We start from the raw sequence: 23,835 nt of genomic DNA, 5'->3' as shown, positions 1-23,835 counted from the left end.
ATCATAGGACAAAAAGTATTATACTATTCCTTGTAAATCATAAACTAATTGATGTAATGGAAAGAGGAATACATATAAGTTCAACGTTATACACAATCTATGAATTTGAGAATCTCATACAGAAAATTCAGATCGTTTTTAGAATGTATCTTGCTTTATAAGTTTCAGTATTAAAATATGAAAGTATCATCCAAAATGAAATAAAACCGTCAAATATGTATATTCATATATAAATAACAATGTTTGATCGGTTTCGGTCAGAACCGAGTCAATGCATAGTTGATAGTTCGTTCACCTCCACAACAATAACCATAGGAACTATGTACCATACTTACATTTATTAAATTGCCTCGTTCTCTTTCTAAATCTTTGCCTATAAATTCTCAATAATTCTTCCAACTTTTTAGGCCATAAGTTATCTCTTTCTCTACATTAAACACTTAATCTCTTCTTCTTTTTTTGTTGGTCGTAAGCCAAAAGACCTAGATACCATGAATGAGAATCACATTCAAAGTGCAAACAATAACAATTCACCAGTTACCACCGTTGATGTAACAAACCAAAAACTCCCAAACTTCCTCTTATCGGTACGTCTCAAATACGTTAAACTTGGTTACCACTACTTAATCTCTAATGCCGTCTACATCATCCTCCTCCCCGTCCTCTTTGCTGCAACCTCCTCCTCCTTCAAACTCTCCGATCTCACTCTCTTATGTAACCACCTCCTCCATTTCCACCTCCTCCCGTCCACTCTCTTCGCTACTCTTCTTATCTTTCTAACAACTCTCTACTTCACAACCCGTCCTCGCAAAGTATTCCTCCTCGACTTCGCTTGCTACAAACCCGACCCTTCTCTAATATGCACACGAGAAACATTCATGGACCGGTCTCAACGTGTTGGTATCTTCACAGAAGACAACCTCGCTTTCCAACAAAAGATCCTCGAACGTTCCGGTTTAGGACAGAAGACTTACTTTCCCGAGGCTCTCTTACGTGTCCCGCCGAATCCATGTATGTCGGAAGCGAGGAAAGAAGCGGAGACGGTTATGTTTGGAGCCATAGACGCAGTGCTTGAGAAAACTGGAGTTAAGCCTAAGGATATTGGGATACTTGTGGTGAATTGTAGCTTGTTTAATCCGACGCCCTCTTTGTCGGCTATGATCGTGAATAAATATAAGCTTAGAGGAAACATCTTGAGCTATAATCTTGGTGGTATGGGTTGTAGTGCTGGTCTTATCTCCATTGATCTCGCAAAACAGCTTCTTCAGGTAATTATTTATCAAATTCCCTCCATTAATTATAGATTATGGATTTTTTTTGGTCATTTAGTACTACTATATAATCAGCTTTGCTTTCAATAGGACCATTTGACAAGAAATAAGAATTTCATGAGAAAAACAAATTACGTTTTGGGTGGAGAGGTTGGTTGGGACTTTTCTAGTTTTCTTCACGTCTTGTCATTATCTATATAATTTTTTGGTTGCTGATTTTATTTGAAACAATGGTAAAAGTAAAACTCTAGCTTTGATTGTGAGCACGTGCACATTTATGAAGTTTGTGCCAGGCTTTCTTTTGTCTCTAGATAGGTGGTAGTTGCGAAAATTGAAAAACTACAGGTTACATTAATAACAAGTACATTTTGATTTTGTATTCAGTATATGAACCAATGGGCGTGTGTGTACATATGATAGTTACAAAACACTAGAGTATATATATGTTACGGACCTACGGTCAGTCCAAAGTGTCGCATGTAACGGTTGAATTTGCATAGCTGTAGAACCTGTCGGAATATATACAACAATATTAATTATCATGATTTTTTATTTGTACTAGTAATAACATAAAAAGGCTGCCGCAAAGAAAAATCATATGAAAGTTTTTTGAGATACCATTTACTTCCTCCGTTCTTCAAAAATCTATATTCTTAAAAAAACTTGTGTTTCAAAAAAATAAATATTTTATATTTTCAATGTAATTTTTGTTAACTAATAATAAAAAATTGTAAAATTCAAGAACATTAATTGCATTTCTTAAAATTTTATTGATTTAAAAATATAGAAAATATAAAATTACAAAAAACTTTGCATTTATAGCTAAATTTTAATATGTTTTATTAAAAAGTGTGAAAATTCTAAAACATTGATTTTTTAGGGAACGGAGGGAATATATGATTAATGATATTTTTGTAAAAAATTAAATGATTAATAAGACTAAATTGGCTAATCCTTTCTTGGAAGTACATATATTCTTTTCTTCAATCATTAACATTTCATTATATAATTATGTAAAAGAGAAGAGAACGTGAAAAGAGAACGTGAAAATCATATGTAAGACCAATTTAACGTAAGATAAGTTAATTAATATTTTGGAAACAGAATAGTTTAAGCCTTTAGTTAAGGGAAATATTCTCGTACCTATTAACCTTAGTTTAAACAAAATTTATAGGTGACGTGTCTTGCTTAGCTATGTTTAATCGAGGAAAGGTTTGTTGAACAACTTCACACAGCAAGTTTTTTTAGGAGTATAAGTTTCACTAAATATAAATACACGTAAGGTCTCACATATGGTGACATGCATGTATTTTACGCGTTTCATTATATATATTTTCAAATTATTTTTATTTATTTTCTATTAACATTGATAAATAGCAAAACTGTGAAACCCGATTGGAAAGTAACAAAGTATGCCAAAAATATTCGTTTAATTTAATCAAAAATCCAAACTATATTGACATACATTTACAGAAAGTACTTCCAAATTATTTGTTATGCTTACACATATATATACATGCATGTCCTAATTCCCAAACTTTAATTTCATGCAGGTTCAAGCAAACTCATATGCACTAGTAGTGAGCACAGAGAACATAACCCTAAACTGGTACTTAGGCAACGACCGATCAATGCTTCTCTCAAACTGCATTTTCCGAATGGGCGGCGCCGCCGTTCTCCTCTCTAACCGCTCCTCCGACCGCCGCCGCTCAAAGTATCAGTTAATTCACACTGTCCGCACTCACAAAGGAGCAGACGACAACGCCTTTAACTGCGTTTACCAACGCGAAGACAACAACGACAACAACAAAATAGGTGTGTCACTCTCCAAAAACCTAATGGCTATCGCCGGAGAAGCTCTCAAAACGAACATCACCACGCTTGGACCGCTTGTCCTGCCTATGTCCGAACAACTTCTCTTTTTCATGACGCTCGTGGCTCGAAAAGTGTTTAAGGTCAAGAAAATAAAACCTTATATTCCTGACTTCAAGCTAGCTTTCGAGCATTTCTGCATCCACGCGGGAGGCAGAGCAGTGCTTGATGAGATTGAGAAGAATCTGGATCTTTCTGAGTGGCATATGGAGCCTTCGAGGATGACTCTGAACAGGTTTGGGAACACTTCGAGTAGCTCGTTGTGGTATGAGCTTGCGTATAGTGAAGCTAAAGGGAGGATCAAGAGAGGAGATAGGACTTGGCAGATTGCTTTTGGGTCAGGTTTTAAGTGTAATAGTGCGGTTTGGAGAGCTTTGAGAAGTATTGATCCGTCCAAGGAGGAGAAGACTAATCCATGGATCGATGAGATTCATGAGTTTCCTGTTCAGGTTCCGAGAGTATCTCTAGTGTCATCTTCCTCCGAATCTCGATAGCTTCGAACCTTCTCTTGTTATGTAATATGATTCACGTTGCATGTATATCTCAATTTCTATCTATCAATCTTTTTATTTATTTACTTGTATACTCGTCTACCTTTGTTAACTGTAATTCCACTTTCACTTCCACCCTATTCTTTTTTTCAATCAAGGGTCAATCAACATAGACCCGAATCAATATTCAAAGTTGAGGTCATTATCCATGTTATTGTGTAAATGGAGCAGGTTTAATAATGTGATTAAACGGTTGTCAGAGAATGTTTGCCAAGAAAAAAAAACATAGTATACACTAATACTTATCTTACAAAAGGACATTTAAATGTTGTCGCATCAATTCTGTTTTGGTTCATATGCTCTTTGTTTAAATAAAAACCTGAAAGAATGATACAATGGTGTCTACATGATACACTGAAGGTTACAAGATGAAGAAACAAACAAGTTACGAGAAATAATTTAACGATCTATTAGTTCTCTGATTCCCATAAGCTTACGAGCCCTTAGACCCTCTATATGAGACCAAATCTTTGTCTCATAAATAATCCCTAAAGCCTAACGAAACCACAACTTACAAAGACTATCTTCTCTCTTTCAAGCTTCAAAGGCTTGAGCTTGTTTTCAAGAAGTGGAAGTAGTACCTGTAGGAGACTTGCTTTTTGTCCATGAAAGAATCATTTCATGGAGGTCTCCAGCGTTTAAACGGTCTAAAGGAGACTCCTCCGTGCAAAGGCGAAACACGTCGATAAGAAACCTCATTGTGTCCAAGTCAGATTCGGCTAAGTCATACTCTTCACGCAGCTTTTTGGCTGATTCGTCATCTTCCTCTGTTTCAGAGATCAATGTCTCTAGCTCCTCCGGTAATTTTGGCCTTTTGCCCTTCTGGTTAAAAAGTAAAAGTAAATAAACTTGTTAGTTGTCATCAGTGTTCTAAATTTTGGTCTAGCAGGCAAATCAGAACTAAACGAAATGATTTCTAAAACAATTTTTTATAAATCGGTTTAGGCGTTCAAAAAATCGATCTAGGCGCCAGTCTAATCATTAATTTCACCTAACTACAGCCTAACGATTTTTTGAACATTGGTTGTCATATCTCAAGCAAGTGTAAATGGTAATAAAAATAAGTGGGACAAACAAACCTGTAGAGATTCATGAATCTGAAGCTCGGATAACTCGAAATATGGGATTTGTAGTGTCAGTAGCTCGAAGATTAGGCACCCGAATGACCATATATCCACTTCCTGAAAAAAAAAACACAAGCAAACTCATAACCAAGAAGACAAAAAAAAAAGAGAAACTCTGATGAACAAAGTAATGTTGGAGAAACGTACAAGCCCATAGAAGTTCTGTTCGTGCATTGCTCTGAAGACCTCAGGGGACATCCACCGCGGCGTACCGACGCAGACGTTAGCAGGCGGGATTCCGACGTGAGCAATGCAGCAACCGTGCAAGTGAGACCTAAGAGGAACAGCTCTATCGAAATCACAGAGCTTCACAATAGGTTCTTCTCCGTTTGCTTTTTGGTTGTCAAGATCGATCAGAACGTTTTCGCTTTTTATGTCACGGTGGATTATATCCTTGGAATGAAGCTCCATTAAAGCTCCTGAGATATCTCTTGCGATAGACAAGGCTAGATCCATTGGTACATGATGTTTACCATCTTCAGAAAGCTTCTCAATGTGACCCTGAAGAGAAGTAAAACAATGAAGAGAAGGTTTTCATTGATGATGCAGAGTAAAAGAAGAAGGTATACCTTTAGAGATCCTCCTTCAATGTATTCCATGAGAATAGAAGATTGCAATATGCGTCGATGTTCGTTTCCATTTTCAGAAGTTATCCACTTGGAAGATATCTCGTGTCCGTATAACTCCACGATGCAGTCATGTTTCAATGCTCCTAGAATCCTCACTTCTCCTAAGCATGTATACTCGAACGTCCTAATGTCATCTACCGAAGCTCCGGAGACCTCTAATGTACGCATCTAAGGAAAGGAGATATGAAATTATTCAGTAAGTTTACTCAAAAAACTCAAAGAGGGGAAAAGACTATAAAAACAAACCTTCAAAGCTGCTGAAGAGGAGCCCAGCTTGCATCGGATAAGACTACTATTAGCTCTCTCTACTCCTTCACCCGTTGACAGGGAAGAAAACGAACTCCCTGGTTCCAGTCCTGCTCTTGCGCAAATGGATTCGCTAAGCCGGTTAAGAGGAATGTACCTGACAATACCACGTCATTGGTAATTAATATAAAAAAATCAAAGCGTAGAGAATCAAGCATACGACATAGAAGAGGGTCCAAGAGTGTTATACCGGCAGAAATATTCTTGATCTGTATATTCTCTGATGTCATGAGGACGGCAAGCATCAACAACCATACGAACCCAAGAGTCACCTCTCTTTACATGAACAACGTTCCAGGCATGCGGCATGAAGTCTAGATAGCCTCTGACAAGCTCACAAGGCACCGGAGGTTCCATACGGTCACAAAGGAACTGAGAAACCAAAAAGAATCAGAACTAAGAGTAACCAAAGAGTTCAGATGTAAGTAAATTTATTTGAGTACCTTCATGAGCAAGGCCCTGTGCCTACAGATGCCAAACTGCAGTTTCCCTAGAGGAATCACTATAGAGTTCCGCTTGGACTTGATAGAACGTAATGATGTTTCACACACATCGGACAAACTGACATCTTGAGCAGTCCCCCCTGAAACCTGTTTGTTAAGAGCAGCCAAGTCGTCTTGATTCCCAGCCAAGCAGGTGCAGATAAACGGTTTCTGGTAGTTTGAGCCAGACACTGCCTTCCGGGTTGTTTGAACAACAGAAGCTCTGTCGCTTCCACCAAAGTGATCCGACACAAAAAGGGCGAGGTATGATGCAACTTGAAAGTTGTCTACATCCGCAGTTAAACGGTTCAGTTTCTTCAATCTAGAAACAAGGGCTCGAGCAGAGGAAGTGATTGCATCCAATTCTTCATCCTTTGCCCTTTTAAGATAAACAGAACATAGGCAAAGGTTAGCTCCTGCTAGGGGTGGGATTTTTAACCGAACCAAAAAGTTCGGTTTTCGGTTTGGTAATCGGTTAGTTCAGTTTTATAAAAAAAAATCCAAAGAGTACCAATCTTAGCCGAAATAACCTAACAGAACTAATCGAACTAACCAAAATCCAAACCGAAATAACCGAATGAACCAAATTTTTTCGAATTTTATTCAAATTAAACCAAAATTTTAACCGAACTAACCGCAAAACAGAAAACTTGGGTAAACGAACTTTTTTCTGTTCACTTTAGTGAGATTTTGACCGACCGAGCTAACCGTATTCCGAACGGACCGATCCGAACTACCCGAATAAACCGAACCCGCAGGCCTAGCTCTAACCCATAGATAAATATAAATGATTTAACTATAAGTGATAAGTGTTATTACCTGTCCAAGAGTATGACTTCACGTGAATCAAGCGGCAAAATCTTCTCATACCTACTAAGAGGCATAAAGGGCCTATCACGCCCAGCATCGAAAAATCCATCAGGAAGAGAATCTTCTGTGCTACAAAATGAGCTGCTGCTGTATTTGTACGATAGATTAGCAGTATCAGTAGACGGCCTGTGGCATTTAGAAGCTTTTGGGTTATCTAGATCCTCATCATAGCATCTCTTTGACTTTGGCTTGTGATTTGGCTTCTTTCTCTCTGAAGAAGAATTATAGTCTAAAGAGGGAGAAGAAGATGCCTTGACCTCACAGCACTCCTTGTTATCTCTTTCACTCTTTAATTGGGAATTGTCAGAAACTAAATCAGATTTCAAACTGCTCTCTTGCTCTTCAGAAGTGACGACGGATTCTACTATTTCAGACTCTTCTGACAGTTTATAATTATCATCCAAGCAGATGCTATCAACCATTCCCTGTTTCCCAGTTTCTTCTACTACATACATCTTCAAATTTAATTCCTCCGGAGAGACTTCACTTTTCCACTTCCTGCTGTTGTTCAAGCGCTCCTGCCTTGCCCTTTGCTGGTAGTAATGCTGTCTCCGCTTCCACCTCTTGCTTGATTTGCGAGCCGAGAAGCATCTACTGATGGAAGAGACCCCATTTGACATAATTAATGGGTTACGGTGGAAGCCTAAAAAAACACAAGAAACAGCAAATCTACCATTCAGTACAGCAAATTAAAAGCAAAGAAGTAACAAACTCTCAATTTTATTATTAAATTCACACCTTTATGAGGAAGAGTTATGGTGTAGTTTTCATAAGGGGTTTCATAAACATCCATTTCACTCATAGTATCAACTCCCATCTCTTCATAGTTTCCTCCCAAATTACACTGTATCCATGCGGGAATACAGCAATAACACGGCAGCTTATTGAACTTGATAACACAAAAAGAAAAAATCCAAAAAAAACTCTGTCAGATTAAAGAATCCAGTGAACTCCTGGTGTGTAAAATCAGAGAGACAAAGTAAGTACCTGTAAATTTAAAATCTGAAGTCCAGGCATTAAGCTTAGATCGAGAGGATCAAGTGTTGTTAAACGGTTGTTTGATACGTCCAGGCTTTCTAAGTTTTGTAATAAAGCTAAAACCGATGGTAGCTCAATCAGCCTGTTGTGAGCAACCTTCAAGGACACCAACGAACTCAGATAACTTATCTCGTTAGGCAAACTCTTGATCTTGTTAAAGGAGAGATCCAGGTACTCTAGACTCGTCAGACATCCGATCTCCGCAGGAAGATATCTGCAAACAAGTGAGGATACAAAGATCAAATCCAGACACATTATTAAACAAAAACACTAATAAACAATCTAGTGTTATCAAACTGAACATTATAAGCGAGAAAGCAAAAAGAACAGCATATAGGCATGTTCAATAGTTTAATCTAACTTACGTTTCCTACACGGACCCACAACTGAAACTGTCAAAAGCCACCATCTGTATTTGATTTATCAATGTGATGAAGCAATTAAGAAGCTGGAACCGAAGCGATAGGGCACAAAAGGCGGAAGCTTTTTACCTGATGGAGAAGTGACAAACAGAGAGTCTCGTCAAGGACTTAAGCCCCGAGATCTCGCTCAAAAGGGTCAAAGCAGAGGATCGTTTGGGGACTTTAGTGAGCTCGAGCTCCTTCAAAGCCTTGAGCTTGTCCCACGACAAGCCCTCGCCGAGGCTCGGCGACGATATCTTCACCTGGAGATACTCCAAATCGACTAAACCCCCTAGCTCCGGCGGGAAAAGGTCGATCTCGTTGCTGAAGAACTTGAGCTTCTTCAAGCTCCCGAACCCTCCGATTGATTTGGGGATCAAAGTGAAGACATTTCTGAAAAAGTAGAGACCTTTCACGGACCCATCGTCCGAGTTGTTGTTGTCGAGGAGAGAAAGGTCCAGACTTTGACCGGAGACATCGATTACAGATTCGTCCTCTAAGCTTATTATAACTTTGCTGCTACTGGCTGTGGTGGAACCACTCTCATCAACCTCTTCGTCGGAGGACCCTTTGCTCTTCGCTTCCTTTTCGCCGCGTTTAATAGGTTCCGGTGAATCAGAGAACCCCATTGGATCGATACAAGAGGTTAGAAAGTGAAAATGAGATTAAATTAAAAAAGCTTAGAGAGAGAGAGAGAGAGATCTGTGAGGTGGGCGGGAAGAATTAAATGTTTAATTGAAGAGGGAATCGAGCCCAGGAGAGGTGAATCATAGATGGGGGAAGAGAGGGAAGGGAGGCGCTCGAAACCAACCAAGGAGAGAAACCCTAGAGTTGTCTTGTCATGACGTATAAAGGGAGAGAGATACAAAAGTGTACAACGTATCTGAACATGGTAAAAAATCTACACCACTGTTTTTTTCCATTTTTTCTTTAATAACGACAAGTATAATTCACGTGCTTTTAAGGCAGAAGTGAAAGAAACATTTGACCATGGTAATAATTTTTCTCTCTAAATTTTGGAAGAGGGGAGTAAACTGTATATGTTAAGGACATTAACGTTCATAAACCAAAAAGAGAAGAGGATCTACACACTATATTAATGGAGAATAATTACGTCTTTTTTTCAGTATTTATCTTATTTGAACCGTATAAATATTTACATACATCCTTCCACCTGGATTCTCCTACTATGGATCCAAGACGATTCTCTGCTCGATGATCAGCTCTTGCACCTTCTTCTCTTTCCCTTCTTCCACTACTTCTCCTCTTCCATCTTCTTCCTGTTTCTGTAAATGTTTTTTTTTCAAAAACAATCTTATGTTACAAAGGATGATTATTCAATACATGTGCCCATTTATAGTTCACAGATCGAAGCAGAGGGCATGTCCAAATAATGTGGATATGTTTGTTTGTGTTTTGGCACATTTGAGGCACTTACCTCAACTTGGTGTGGCACTGGGAATAAGTTGATGGCGTCCGGACTAAAACTAAATCCGCTGCAAACAAACGAAAATGGTGAAAGAGGAATGAGATTGGTATTCTTCGTTAATACATCGTGATATGAAAGAGTGAAAGCGTGGGTTACCATCTGGAAAAAACTAGTTGCCAAACGTATGGAATAAAGAACTCTTTTGGGTGACCCTCTTGTTCATATGAGAAATGAAGTTGAGTAAACATCTGCAATGAACAATGAAAAGAATAAAAGAATGATATGAACTTTAATAATTCTAATGAAAGGAAAAATTATATATCAGTGATAAGTGTTAAATCATTTGTTTACCTTCATGCCTTCGCCTCGCTAAAACCGACAACTGTCGATGATGAATTCAAGAACTTTCTGCACTGACCATTCTCGATCCGATCTTTGAGAGTCCATGCGGCTATTGAAAAAGTCTAAGACCTAAATAGAAAACTGATGATTAGGTAAGCAATTTGAGAAACAAATGGATCAATCAGATACTCTGTTCTTTCTAATTTTTACTGAATTTAAAAGCCTATGAAACTGTGATGCAGCCTACTGTGTATATATTTTCGACTAGCTCATGAAATCTCTGATGATTCTTGAAAGGTTGGAACACTTCTTGCCGATGCATAACTGCATACACGATCTGCAGAAACCAGAATTACAGATTGATTCAGTGAAGGAAGAACAAGGATTAAATATGTAACTCATGCTGCCAAGAATAAAATGACAATGTGATATACCTCTGGATTTCTTGGCAATGCGTACGTCAAAATTGCATTTAATATATCAAGGACACGTCTCAAGAAATCAGTAAAGATTTGCAACTCTGCTGCCTGCAAGTTGGGAAACACACATTAAAGGATAACACGACGATCCACTGCAATATATTAAGTGCTTGAACTAACTATGCCTTACCAGATCTTCAGAAACGCCATCACCCTCTCCTGCGAAGCTTATTTTGATACTCTGCAGCTTTTCACCTGTCAACTCCGATAACTTGTTATACCTATGTTAGACAACTCATGTTCAGTTACATAGGATCCATAATGAGCATCATTCTACACAAGACATAATCAAAGTCATAAATGATAGGAATTGATTGCATACTTTCGAGAAAGCATGTAGAAAAGGCTGACAAGCCTCTGCGAGGCATATGCACTAAGATGATGAGCATGGGGTGCCATGTTCGCCAAGGTTGCAAGGCATGTAGTCTGCAGATATACATCCTGTAAACGCCCAAAAAAAATGTCACAATAAACACCACAAGTTAATTTACCAAACAAATGGCCTTCCGTACATAAGAAAGCACAACACCACCCAGCCTAAACGGAAAGAAATTTATATCTAAGTGCTTATTTTCTGATACATCTCCAAATTAGTTGCAGGTTCAGTTTGACACCTGACTATCAACTTGATTACACTCTTATGAGGCTTGAAGCTACCTAAACGGTAAAACTATGAAGAACATATTGAAACACATGTTTCGTCGCTAATATATGAATGTAAAGCTATACCCGCAGTTTAGAAAGGTTGTACTGCACTGTTCTGATGAGAATAATGACCATTAAGGAGCCAAGAGACATCTGATGAAGGAGATGCTCCTTGTACCATGGAACGCTAGGAAGTATCTATTCAAATGAACCGTAATCAGAAAATATACAATGTTGAGAAATATCATTTCAAATATTCAATCTTAACAATAGGAAACAGCATATATCATCTTGTGAATGCTTGAATTGAATGATGAATCCTGACTAAGGATGAGAAGTACAATGAGCATCATGTATATTTGATTGGATGATGTTCTCTTCGAAGCGTTATACAACGTTTCCAGAATAGGCATCAACTGTCCATCAAAATACATATTCTTTTATACCATAGATCATTGATATCAAACCATGAGGACTTTACATCAACAAATAAAACAGTCCAGTTACTGTGAACAAAGGTGAAGAATAGAATTCCACTTTTCGAAGATAATAGATAAAAATAATGAAACAGACGCATACTGAAGTTTATGATTTATACCATAGTATCCAAATCAGTTTGCACCAAAACATTCTCTTTAAAGTCAGAGTTCCCTTGCAGCAACGAATAGAGGAGTAAGACAGCGCCCTCATCAGCCAAACACCTACTTAGCCAAATTGCGTCAGTAGCAAAGAACTTATTGAGCTAAGACTTCTACAGGATAAATCTCTAATAAAAAAAACAGAAATAAGCTACTGTAGAGAAAAAGCTCAAGAAAAAAACAACATTTTCAAGAAGAAAATTAACTTACATGCCAAGAGTATCAAATAAAGAAGCAAATGGTATCCGAACATGTGGGCCAAGGTAGGCATTTCCCTCAACATCTGAGCGATCAACTGCAATCAGGGACAGGGTAACAGTTTAGATATACACATAGGGTCACCCTACTACCCTAGTCATAAAGATGAAGACAAATACGTATAAAATCTCACATTCGACATCTCTAGCATTTGCCAGAGCCTTGCTAAAGATATTGCCGGAGGAAAATGCATGCCCTTTAGATATTGATTCTGAAGTAGCACTATCATAACTTTTATCCGTTAAAAACTCATCACTCATGATAGGTTTGTGGTAATTAGTGAGAATTAGCAAAACATGAAGGCTGAACTCCGCTAGTGGATGTTTAGATCCGTCACCACTGTTATTTACAAGATAGTTCAAAGGCAAGAGCACAAATGTCGCTGCATATCCAAAAAGAAAAATTCTCATGAATACATGGTACGTTTCACAAAGCTAAGCAGGAGAACATAGGGTATCGGAACGGCAATAGACAAAGGTTAACATGTACAAGAATAACATAATATGTAACACGGACACCTACCAGCTGCAGAACCAACTCTTTCCAAAATGCCTGGTAAATTTCCATCAGAATACAAATAGGTTTTTGCATTTGAGGCGTACGGGAAATATAATTAAGTAGCAATCTTCTGACAGCCAGACAAACCAAAGACTTCTCCTATAAAATTGTCAAAGCAAAAGAAAGAGCAATAATTGGTAGCTGGGGGGTAACATCAATGCAAAAAACGAAGAAAAAAAAGCTAATTAAGATGTTACCTGAGACATTGCTGCATCAATAAAAGGGTTAGCATCTCTTGGTCCAGGTGATGGTCCGGAGAGAAGCTGTGTAGACATTGCAACAATCATGAACTTCAGAAGTTCCTGATGTAGAACATACGAGTTCAGACTTGCCAAATAAATGATCAAAATCAGGAGAATGTACATTGAAAGATAGATAAAATATACACAATAAGCATGGCAATATGGGATACCTCACTTCAGTTGATCCAATGAAGTTTAGCACACTATGCATAACAAAATTCTGGATGTCTTGATCTGCAAATAATACACTCCCAATAAGCCAACTCAAACTAGGCTAAAGTTACCTTAGTGCTGAAAAAAGGTTAAAGAGCTATTAAGAGAATCAATACCCATTACAAAGCCATGTGGAACTGGCTCACTCTCGTCCAGAGATAGATGCAACTCCTCAAGGCCATCACTTTTTCCATTCTCAATCAAATGCTTCAAAAACACTGACAAAATATATGTTGCGTTAACAGCTCTCTTATAGATAGAAGAAGCCTGATCATCATCAGAATCTTGGAGAAGCTCTTGCAAACACCACGATAGATGAATCAACAGCTTCGCAAGGTGCCTAGTGTATCCATTGCTTCGTCCTACAAAAAAAAAAAAGACATCTCTTACGCAGGCTCAAATTTCAACATTCCAATTCGATAACACATCTTTCTATTTCAGTAAACCCTAGGATTCAACACATTGTGCATGAGAACCACTAACCGAAAAGCTCGCAGGCCTGGTGAACACGATCACTAGGCCAGCGAGAGCTCAACGGAAGCTCGAGGAGCTTGTTCCAGTAATCAGACGCCAGGGGAAACGATTTCTCCCCGACGAAAGTCGAAATGAGATACTCCGCGACAGAAACATCATCACTGCCGGTGTTTCGTGGCGTCGAAGACGCGCCTCCCATGTCAGCCTCGCCGAGTCAATCGATCGCGTAGTCTGAGTCAGTTACGATTAAAGATCAACAGCAACAATGCAAAAGATCTCTTTCAACGGATCTAAATCTGAGAGAGAGAGATTGAAGATTTAGATAACGAAATGCTTAGAGAGGACGCGTTGTTTATTGTTTATTATTTATTTATTTTGTTATCTCCTTTTTAATGTTCAGACCTTGTTTTTATATAAAGGAGGTTTAATTTTGGGCAATTGTCAATAATAGCACCTTTTGAAGTTTTCCTCCCCAAACTAGCACTCAGGATCAGAAGTCACAAAAATAGGTTTCATTAAAGGGGTAATTTACCTTTATACCCTTTGTTATAAGAATAGAAAAAAAAAACATTTCATTTCATTCGATCGCGAATCGTGTCGTCTCCTCTCGGGAATCTTCAAACCCTCACCGGCACTGTCGTCTCCGACTCGGGAATCGTCGTCTCCGGCTCGGGAATCATCTTCTCCGACTCGGGAATCGTCGTCTCCGGCTCGGGAATCATCTTCTCCGACTCGGGAATCGAAGTCTCCGGCTCGGGAATCATCTTCTCCGGCTCGCTAATCGTCTTCTCCGGCTCGCTAATCATCTTCTCCGGCTCGATAATCATCTTCTCCGGCTATCTAATCATCAGCGTCACACTCTCTACTCTCAAAATCGGTAACTTTTTAAAATTAGGGTTTTTGAATTAAAATTTGGGAAGCTTGCGTTTTGATTTTGATTTGTGTGTTACTCGTTCTTATTAACAAGCGAAGCAAATGAAGACTTTTGTGTTGTTTTGTATTTGTGTTATTTCAGGAAAGCCTTCCAGAAAAGTTTGAAATTTTTTTTTTCCTTGTTTACGCAGGATAGAAACAAGATGGGAGATTCAGTACCTCTAAAACTAGCACTGCCAGAGCTGAAGTATCCTATTGGTTCACAGCCAAAAGAAAAGTCAGCAATCAACCAATACTCTGGTTCAGATTATATCTCTATTGTCAAAAGCATCCTAAAACCAGATGAGATGATAAGAGTCCGAGGATCATTTCTGGGACCTGTAATGAAGCTCAGTGAGAGAGGATTGAAGTTATCAGCAAAGATAGTCTACGCCATTCTCACTAGAAGCATCGTTTCTGTCAAGGAGAATGAAGCCTGGTTCCATTTCGGTGCGCAGCCAATGAGGTTCTCTATAAGAGAATTTCATATGATGACAGGCTTGAAATGTAGTGGTGCATTAGAAGGACCACGAAGGGAAACCGAGAGATTTAATTGGGAATTGCTAAAGGGGCGTAGTCATAAGTTAAGTGACGTGGTGGACCAGCTCAGAAACACAAGAGAAGATGCTTCTGAGGAGAGAATATGCCTCGCAATGCTCATCCTGGTAGAGAGCATATTATTGCGGAAGAGCAAAGGAGGGAGTTTTCCTTTGGAATATGCGAAAAATGCACAGGATATGACATATCCATGGGGAAAAGAGGCTTACATTGTGCTCCTGAAGTCAATTCAAAACGCTGTCGCGAATCATTTGGAGAATAAATCCAAATTTGAGTTGCAAGGTTATCCTCTAGTATTCCTTCTTTGGATACTAGAGTCGATTCCTTTGCTAAGGAATAAGTTCAGTAAGTGTGTACCAACAGTTGAGGTTCCTGGGCCGACTTACTTGTGTGAAAAATACACTGAGATAGAGAATCCATCACTTGATAGGGTTTTACAGGTTGAAGCTGATACAAAGGTAAGCTTTTCCAAGTATATGTTTCTCAGTTTATTTGGCTTCTTCTTTTTAATATGTTTCTCATTGGTCTTTTTTTGAAATATTCTCAGCTGAAGGTCCATTGCATACTACCTTCTATTCCTCATGATCCAGAAGATGATATCTCCATTGAAGACAAATATAGTGACGAGTTGGAAACAGTGAAAGATGTAACAAAGAAAGGGTACAAGATTACAGCCGATGACTGGGAAAATAGGTGTGTAGACACATTTGACACATTGGATGCTCTTATTCAAATGATGGCAAATAAGGAGACTGGCCAAGCTTCTACTCCGATTGATGAGGATTCAGTAAATGAAAAAGTGAACAGGATCATCACGGTAATGGAGGAGAATCTGAAGAGCATGAAGGATCGAATGTCATTACTGGAAGAAGAAAACATACATCTTAGAGCTCGTGTGTCAGAGTTGGAAGGAAACAACAATGTTTTTCCCACTAACGTGACACAAAAGGTAAATTCTCAAAACATCTTCTTTTACATTTGCATTTTCAAGTATTTTTTGGAAGATCTTGTACATATTCTTGAATGCCTTCCTAATATTTGACAAACAGCGATCCAGTGGGACACCTTTATCTCCAATGTCTCACACGCAACCATCCAGTGGGACACCTTTATCTCCAATGTCTCACACGCAACCATCGAGTGAGACACCTTTATCTCCAATGTCTCAACAGCCTAATTTGACACATGAGGTATGTAACCAATAAATATTGTTGAGTTTTGAAGTAATATTTGGAAAGCTTTTGTACTTCTTGAATGCATTCCTGATTTTTGCAGGAGACAATGATTGAATCAGCTGCATCTCCAAAGTCTCAACAAAATGAGGTATATGCTCAAAAATTTTTAAGAAAATATTTGGAAATTCTTGTACAAAATCCTGAATGCCTTCCTGATTTTTGCAGGATTACACGCAATCATCGAGTGAGACGCCTTTATCTCCAATGTCTCAACAGCCTAATTTGACAAATGAGGTATGTAACCAATAAAATATTGTTGAGTTTTGAAGTAATATTTGGAAGCTTTTGTACATATTCTAGAATGCATTCTTGATTTTTGCAGGACACAATGAATGAATCAGATGATGAAACTCCTGCCCTTGATACTCAAGTATTCTCTCCTAATCTGACAAAAGAGGTATATGCTCAATGATATTGTTTTCACAGTTGGAGTTTACAAATTAGTTTTGGGTGATTTTTTTTTACATATAAAGGCTTTTCTGATTTTTGACAGAAAGAAACAGAAACGTCTACCGGTGAGAGGCCATCCAATCCTAATCAAGATGGAAAACCAGATGATGAGGTAATATTTATTCTAGAAATTATAGTTGAATGTATTCATGATGGCCATTCCTGATATTTTTTTGCAGATTGTGAGAGAGAAATTAACAAGTGAGTCACCTGCTAGTCAGAGTCAAGTTTTGCAGAAAGAAACAGTAGAAATGAATGAGACACCTTCTTCTCCAATAGCTCCAAAGAGTATTGAAACTCCCGTTTATACTCCAAGTCAGACTCAGCAGGTACATGGTCAAAAAAAATCTTGGATTTTTAAGTTAATGTTTGGAAGCTTTAGAACGTACTCTGGATTGACTTCGTGATAATTTTTACAGATTGAGAGAGAGCCATCGGATGACACGCCTGCCCTTGATACTCAAGTTTTTACTCCTAATCTGACAAAAGAGGTATATGCTCAATGACAGTTGGAGTTTACAATTAGTTTTGGGTGATTTACATATATAGACCTTTCTAATTTTTGGCAGAGGGAAACACAAACCTCTACTGATGAAACGCCACCCAAAACTAATCAAGGAGAAGGAAAACCAGATGATGAGGTAATATTTACTCTAGAAATTATAATTGAATGTATTCATGATGGCCTTTCCTGATATTTTTTGCAGATTGTGATTGAGTCACCTGCTGCTCAGACTCAAGTTTTGCAAAAAGAAACACTGGAAATGAATGAGACACCTTCTTCTCCAATATCTCCAAAGAGTATTGAGGCTCAAGTTTTTACTCCAATTCAGAAACAGCAGGTAAATGTTCAAAAAATCTTGGAGATTTCAAGTAATGTTTGAAAGCTTTTGTACGTGTTTTTGATCCCCTACCTGACTTTTTTTTGTTTTTTTTGCAGACGGTAACAGAGGAAACGTATGAGGCTACACAGCCATTGACTGAGATCATTTCAGCAAACAATAAAAAGGTAAGCATAGAAATGTCTTTCATAAGTACAACTTGAATTTTAAATTGTAGAAACTTCTTCATAACTACCTCTTTTATTTTACTGTTATTACAGGAGGATACACATGCTGTGCATTACAGACCTTCCTCTCCATTGTCTTCACTAATTGCACTAGTTATTGAAGAAAATAAGAATGCTTTGGTAAGAAGAAATATTTAAAATGTTTAGGTAATATTTTTCTATTCAACTAACTCTTACCATTTACTTTTGTCTTATAGAGTGAGACAGAAACTGCGACCCAATATTTTTCTACAAGTGAAGGAGAGCATTCACAATCAAGCAGAAAGAATCAAGCGGAAGAATATCTCAAGGATACTACAGAACCTACTACTGAGCTAGTTTCCACAGATGTTTCGAAGACACAGCCTCTTACTCCGCAAACACAGCACCTTCAGACAAGTGAGGGAGATCAATCCGATGAGACACCATCAGAGCAGAATCAAGCAGAAGAAAATCTCAAGGATACTACAGAACCTACTACTGAGCTAGTTTCCACATATGTTTCGAAGATGCCGCCTATTACTCAGCAAACAGAGCATCTTCAGACAAGTGCTATAGATTTTTCAGAAAAAAACGAGGTATGCATCGAGTATATTTGATCTTTAATTATTATTCTAACAATTTAAAACCGCTGATGTTACTGAATCTTCATTTTTAATAGGTTGAAGTAAGCAGGCTTCTAGCTCACTTTCAAATAGGCGCAGAGGTTGAAATTTTGTCTACTGATGACGAAATATGGTATCCAGGAAAGGTTGTTGATCTTAAACTGTGTGAAGGACTAGAGGAGCTGACAGTTGAGTACACGACACTCTTCACAGACCAACATAGACTTCAGAAACTTCAGGATACTATCACGGCTGACAAAATACGTCCTGCAACACCAACTAGTGACCAAAAATCCTTTGAGATGATGGATAAGGTAGAAGCCTTCTACAACAATGGCTGGAGCAGCGGACAAATTAGCATGGTACTTGGTGATAACACATACTCGGTGTGTCTCTATACTTCTATGGAAACTATTCTATTCAAACATTCAGATTTGCGAATTCATAGAGAATGGAAAGATGGAGTCTGGAAGATGGCAGATAAGGTAAATCATAACTAGAATTATACTTCACGTGAATTGTTTGATATACATACATTTTAGTTTCAGGAATGGTTTCCAGAAATTCCGATTGCAACAAATTTGATAATATTTTGCTTGGTGTCTATTGTTTGATTAAAGGTGAAGCCTGATAAGAAAAGGAAAGCTGCTGCCTCATCACAAAATTCAGGAATGGATAATGTTTTCCTAAGAAGGAGCGAGAGGGTGCCTAAACGATCTAGAGACACAAAAACTCCATTCAAGTCTGACAGAAATCCGGCTTTAACTGTAATACCTGAGATTATACCTGCAGTTGATCCGTTTTCAACTCCTGCGGAACATAAGCTTTCAAGGCTTCAAAATTGGATGACATTAAAGCCCGGCATGCATGAAACGTAAGCATGTTTCTGTCCTTGTCTATATATTCTTATATTTATGTATAAGAGGTTTGGTAATTCCTTTGAATCTTTAATCGACTGCAGGTCCCTATCAATCAATGATAATAAGATAAGGAAATCTTTCTTTCAAAGCATGGAAAATGCAAAAAAGGACCTTAAGAAAGAGGTAATTTGTTTACATATGTTCTTGCCTTGAGCTTTTTTTTTTAAAAAAAATTCAGGAAGGATTTGTTTAGTTTCAGGAAATTATATAGTAACAAATTAGATAATGTTTGCCTTTTTTTTTGCAGCACATTGATGGAGCCTTTGCAATGCTAAATTGCAGAAGAAATGAGAATGCTGCTTGGTTCCACAACTACAAGATTCCAAAGGCGTGCTTCCTACCTATGGAGTTCTTGCATTGCTTGCTCTCTGATGATTTGGCTTACAAGAAAGAAAAGGTCAAAGGTAAAAAGATTTTCAACGATTTATTTAAAGATACTGTGAGAGGGAAGGTATATCCAGAGAAGACATGGGGAGAAGATGTTGATGTTGTGTATGGGATTACTCTTGGAAAAAAAAGCAATGTCTGGATTGGGATGGAAATTCATTTGAAGAAGAAAAGAATCACAGTATATGATTGTTTTCAAAAGGAAAGCAACAGCATTGATATTCCTCAAGTGAAAAAGTTGGCAGGTATGTATAAACAATCTGTATTTGATGTATTCATCTGTTTCTTGGTTTGAAATATTCAACTGATTCTATCTTGATATTGATTTTTAAATATGACAGTGTTGATTTCTAATCTGCTGGTGGAATCTTCTGGTGATGAGGTAGATAAGGTGAAGATGATTCCATTTGAGATTGAGCAGGCACAAGGTTTACCCAAGACAAAACATCCTTTCAACTGTGGGATATTTCTTGTCAAGATTCTGGAGTGCCAGTCATTGAAGATAGGAGACATGACAAAGATTAATGATGACAATGCATTGGAGCTAAGGAGAACCTTGTCTTGTGAGATCTTCAACCAATTTGTGGATGAGAGCTTTGGGAAATGAGAATGATGCATGAAAACATTTTTTGTTTTAGTTAAGACTCGGTTTTAGTTATGACTGTTTATTTTGTTATGTTGTTGGCGTCTGGTTACATAAGAAAGATTGGAAGGATATCAAGTATTTTATTTGGGTATCATATATCTTGGAAGGTTAAAATATTGTTTCTGGATGGGTTTCCAGAAAAAAAGTTAAGTGTTTCAAATGTAAAAAAGAATGAAATGAGATTATATACTAAGGATTGGACATGTATATGGTAAGCTTAAAATTGTGATGTTTACAGACAACAAAAATTTAGAACCACAAAGGATCGAACCCAGAGGGAGAGAGTCTGCGTATTTGGATAGTGTGGGAGTTTAGCCACTAGGCCAAGAAGAATCATCTGTTATGGATTACATTTAATTTTATTTAACTCCAAACTGTAACACAAAAAAGAATTAAAATAGATTTTGAATCCACCACATATCGAACCCGGGGATAGAGAGACTTTTGAGTTATAAAAAGCCTTGGTTTAACCGCTGGTCTGAGGAGAATCATCTGTTAAAGAATATTACATAAGCATACTTAACCCAATTAATATAGGATAGGTTTCCAAAACAATACATTTCGATTGAAAAAAAACAAAACTCTTGCCGTCTCAACACTCTCGCCGTTTCAAACTTCTCGAATCTCACTCGTCTCCGCCTCTCGAATCTCTCTCTCATCTCCATATCTCTCGATCTCCGACGAAAACCCATCTCCAGAACTCTCTCTCTCTCGATCTTTTACGCGAGCTCTCTCTATTCTCCGAGAAAAACCATTTCTAGAGCTCTATCTCTTGAAGGTATGTTGCAGATTCAACCTTATGTGTGTTTTCTTTCTGAGAGATTGGTCTCCTGGTTTTTGCTTGTGTATAGACTTGCTCGTTTTAACCTAATATGATTCGTAGAATTCTAGTTCATGTGAAAGCATGTGTATAGACTTCGGGAAGGATTTGTATTTTTTCAGGAAACCCTTCCTGAAAATTGGATTTTAATTAATTTAGACAAATAAAATTTTTCTTGTTTACGCAGGATAGAAACAAGATGGGAGATCCATTACCATTAAGACTAGCACTGCCTGAGCTGAGGTATCCGATTGGATCAGAGCCAGAGAAGACGATATCGATAAACCAACACTCGATAGTTGCTTATATCAAAACTGTTAAGGAAATTCTAGGAAATGATGAGTTCAACAGAATAAGAGGGACGTTTTTGGGACCGGTGATCAAGCTTGGAGAGAGGTCTTTGAAATTATCAGCTAAGATAGTGCACGCAGTTCTCACCAAAAGCATCAAGACAGTGAAGAGACACGAAGCATGGTTCCATTTTGGTGCTCAGCCAATGAGGTTCTCTATAAGAGAATTCCACATGGTGACTGGTTTGAAATGTAGTGGTGAAGCAAGAGAACCACGAGAGGGAACCGAGAAATTTAAGTGGGACTTCCTAAAAGGGCGTACTCATACAGTAAAGGACGTGGAGAAGCAGCTCAGAAACACAAGAGAAGATGCTTCTGATGAGAGATTCTGCCTTGCAATGCTCCTCCTGATTGAGAGCATACTACTACAGAAGAGCCTTCTCGACGGTGGCACAACTTTTACTTTGGATTATGTGAAAATAGCGCAGGATATGGATGTCTTGATGACATACCCATGGGGGAGAACAGCTTATAATTTGCTGTTAAAATCACTTCAGAGAGCTGTCGACAAAAGCCTCGACAAAAACAATTATGATTTGCAAGGGTTCCCTATGGCATTTCTTATATGGATACTTGAGTCAGTACCTTTGCTACAGTATGCATTCAGTCAAGTTGTTCCTATTCTGAGCGTTCAACCGTCTACCCCAATATTTTTGTGTGAGAAGTACCTTCAAATAGCTTCTCCACAGCTGATAGATGTTCTCCTAATTGAAATCAAAGATCATGTAAGTTTTTACATTATTTTTTTCTTGTTTCTGTTTTGCCTTATGATTCTCCATTTAAAAGCTAATTATTTTTATGGTTTCAGCTTAAGGTCACATGCATCCTACCTCCTATTTCTAATGATCCAGAAGATGATGTTTGCATGGAAGACGAAGCTAATAAAGATCTGGATGACATGGCCGATTTATCCAAGAGAGGTTATAAGTTTAAAATTAGAGATTGGCGAAACATGTCAGTAGACCTATACGGTGCTAATGAAGAAATAAGAAGAGCATCTTTACTGTTTGGGAATGGAGGGATGAGTCAAGCTTCTACTTCGTATCAGGAGGAGTCTTTGGAATCAAAGATCAACAGAATCAGCGAGATGGTGGGAGATAATTTAAGGATCATGAACGATCGTTTGTGTTTGATTGAAAAAGACAGGAAACAGATTAAAGAACGTGTGACAAACCTAGAGAAACTACAAAGAGTTACTTCATATGAAACTCCAAACAATGAGGTAACTTTTTTTTCGGAAATTAAAATTAATGTTTATCTAGTTCTTGATTCAGTTTTTGAGTTGTCAAGTAATTTTGGAAGATGTTATACATATTTAGGCTTGCCTTCCTAATTTTTGTTGTACTTGCACAGACTGACACAACTCCATTTCATGAGACGGCTTCCAGACAAGGTGAAGCCAATGCAGATCAAGCAGATGAACAACTTAACAATGAGGCAAGTATAATTTTGAAAACTGTTGGTATTTATAAAATTATGAATTTGGTACGTGTTCATAATCCCATTCCTGACATCAGGATACACGAGAGCCTATGAATGAGATCACGAAAGAGACACCTGGTCTCCAATAGCTCAACAGAATATTGAGACTCCAGTCCTTACTCCAATTCAGACGCAGCAGGTACCTTCTTTAAAAAATTGGACTTTTCAAGTAATTTTTGGAAGCCCTTGTACGTGTTCATTCAACCATTCCTGAATTCAGGAGACTCACGAGCTTATGAATGAGATCATTTCACCAAACATTTCCGACACACAGCCAAATACCCGAGCTCGCAGAAATCTTTTAACAGAGCAAAATAAGGTATTACTTTCATTAAAACCTTTAATAAATACTCAGCAACTATCAAAATGACTGGATATCCTTGAATCTAAACCATCACAGGATGTAGAAAGCAGAGTTCAAAATCCCTTTGAGATCGGAGCAAATGTGGAGATTTCATCACAAGATGACAATACTTGTTGCATAAATGGTATCCAGGAAATGTGTTGGCAACATATTTGGTTGATGGGGTTGAGATGGTGAAAGTTGAGTACTTCGTCCCGTCTCTGGACGAAAAGAAGAGGAAAAGGAGTGTTGAGACA

At 38.0% G+C, this 23,835-nt stretch overlaps 5 protein-coding genes, 2 long non-coding RNA genes and 2 pseudogenes across 8 annotated transcripts in view; 6 read left to right on the top strand and 3 right to left on the bottom strand.

Moving 5' to 3' along the window:
* Positions 1–257: 257 nt before the first annotated feature.
* LOC103844277 (3-ketoacyl-CoA synthase 2) lies at positions 258–3,774 on the top strand. Its single transcript, XM_009121077.3, has 2 exons — positions 258–1,268; positions 2,825–3,774. Exons 1-2 carry the CDS (start codon positions 492–494, stop codon positions 3,635–3,637), a joined length of 1,590 nt encoding a protein of 529 aa, XP_009119325.1. The 5' UTR covers positions 258–491; the 3' UTR covers positions 3,638–3,774.
* Positions 3,775–3,936: 162 nt separating this feature from the next.
* On the bottom strand, positions 3,937–9,281 carry LOC103844279. The gene is made up of 11 exons (XM_009121078.3): positions 8,635–9,281; positions 8,093–8,357; positions 7,844–7,994; positions 7,055–7,748; positions 6,197–6,614; positions 5,944–6,125; positions 5,694–5,850; positions 5,388–5,615; positions 4,966–5,319; positions 4,774–4,875; positions 3,937–4,516 (listed from the first exon to the last, which is right to left on the bottom strand). The coding sequence occupies exons 1-11, from the start codon at positions 9,171–9,173 to the stop codon at positions 4,256–4,258; spliced, it is 3,351 nt and encodes a 1,116-aa protein (XP_009119326.1). The 5' UTR covers positions 9,174–9,281; the 3' UTR covers positions 3,937–4,255.
* Positions 9,282–9,583: 302 nt separating this feature from the next.
* Positions 9,584–14,247, bottom strand: LOC103844280 (annotated as a pseudogene).
* A 102-nt stretch (positions 14,248–14,349) lies between these two features.
* Positions 14,350–16,353, top strand: LOC117129062. The gene is made up of 2 exons (XM_033282429.1): positions 14,350–15,750; positions 15,840–16,353. The coding sequence occupies exons 1-2, from the start codon at positions 14,899–14,901 to the stop codon at positions 16,332–16,334; spliced, it is 1,347 nt and encodes a 448-aa protein (XP_033138320.1). The 5' UTR covers positions 14,350–14,898; the 3' UTR covers positions 16,335–16,353.
* LOC117129098 lies at positions 15,772–16,696 on the bottom strand. Its single transcript, XR_004452677.1, has 2 exons — positions 16,400–16,696; positions 15,772–16,357 (listed from the first exon to the last, which is right to left on the bottom strand). It is a non-coding gene; the product is annotated as an uncharacterized LOC117129098 (long non-coding RNA).
* On the top strand, positions 16,369–20,664 carry LOC117129041. Of its 2 annotated transcripts, XM_033282396.1 has the most exons (17): positions 16,369–16,482; positions 16,568–16,615; positions 16,693–16,761; positions 16,850–16,924; positions 17,021–17,089; positions 17,157–17,306; positions 17,397–17,468; positions 17,547–17,618; positions 17,685–17,819; positions 17,918–17,986; positions 18,080–18,166; positions 18,244–18,603; positions 18,687–19,115; positions 19,251–19,504; positions 19,592–19,673; positions 19,798–20,182; positions 20,279–20,664. In XM_033282396.1, the coding sequence occupies exons 1-17, from the start codon at positions 16,369–16,371 to the stop codon at positions 20,542–20,544; spliced, it is 2,736 nt and encodes a 911-aa protein (XP_033138287.1). In that variant the 3' UTR covers positions 20,545–20,664. The 2 variants fall into 2 exon arrangements, with proteins under 2 accessions (XP_033138287.1, XP_033138288.1); XM_033282397.1 differs by lacking the exons at positions 17,157–17,306; positions 17,397–17,468; positions 17,547–17,618.
* Positions 20,665–20,951: 287 nt separating this feature from the next.
* Positions 20,952–23,289, top strand: LOC117129092 (annotated as a pseudogene).
* Positions 23,290–23,314: 25 nt separating this feature from the next.
* Positions 23,315–23,713, top strand: LOC117129097. The gene is made up of 3 exons (XR_004452676.1): positions 23,315–23,374; positions 23,456–23,554; positions 23,636–23,713. It is a non-coding gene; the product is annotated as an uncharacterized LOC117129097 (long non-coding RNA).
* A 56-nt stretch (positions 23,714–23,769) lies between these two features.
* The window catches only part of LOC117129009, a 927-nt gene continuing 861 nt past the window's right edge, over positions 23,770–23,835 (top strand). Inside the window, exon 1 of the mRNA XM_033282289.1 lies at positions 23,770–23,826. Within this exon, the coding sequence (XP_033138180.1) occupies positions 23,770–23,826 (57 nt within the window). The remainder of the gene's footprint in view (positions 23,827–23,835) is intronic.

The sequence above is a fragment of the Brassica rapa genome, chromosome A10 (genome assembly GCF_000309985.2).
Source record: "Brassica rapa cultivar Chiifu-401-42 chromosome A10, CAAS_Brap_v3.01, whole genome shotgun sequence".
In the NCBI taxonomy this organism is placed as follows: domain Eukaryota; kingdom Viridiplantae; phylum Streptophyta; class Magnoliopsida; order Brassicales; family Brassicaceae; genus Brassica; species Brassica rapa.
This window is presented reverse-complemented; position numbering and strand designations above follow the sequence as displayed.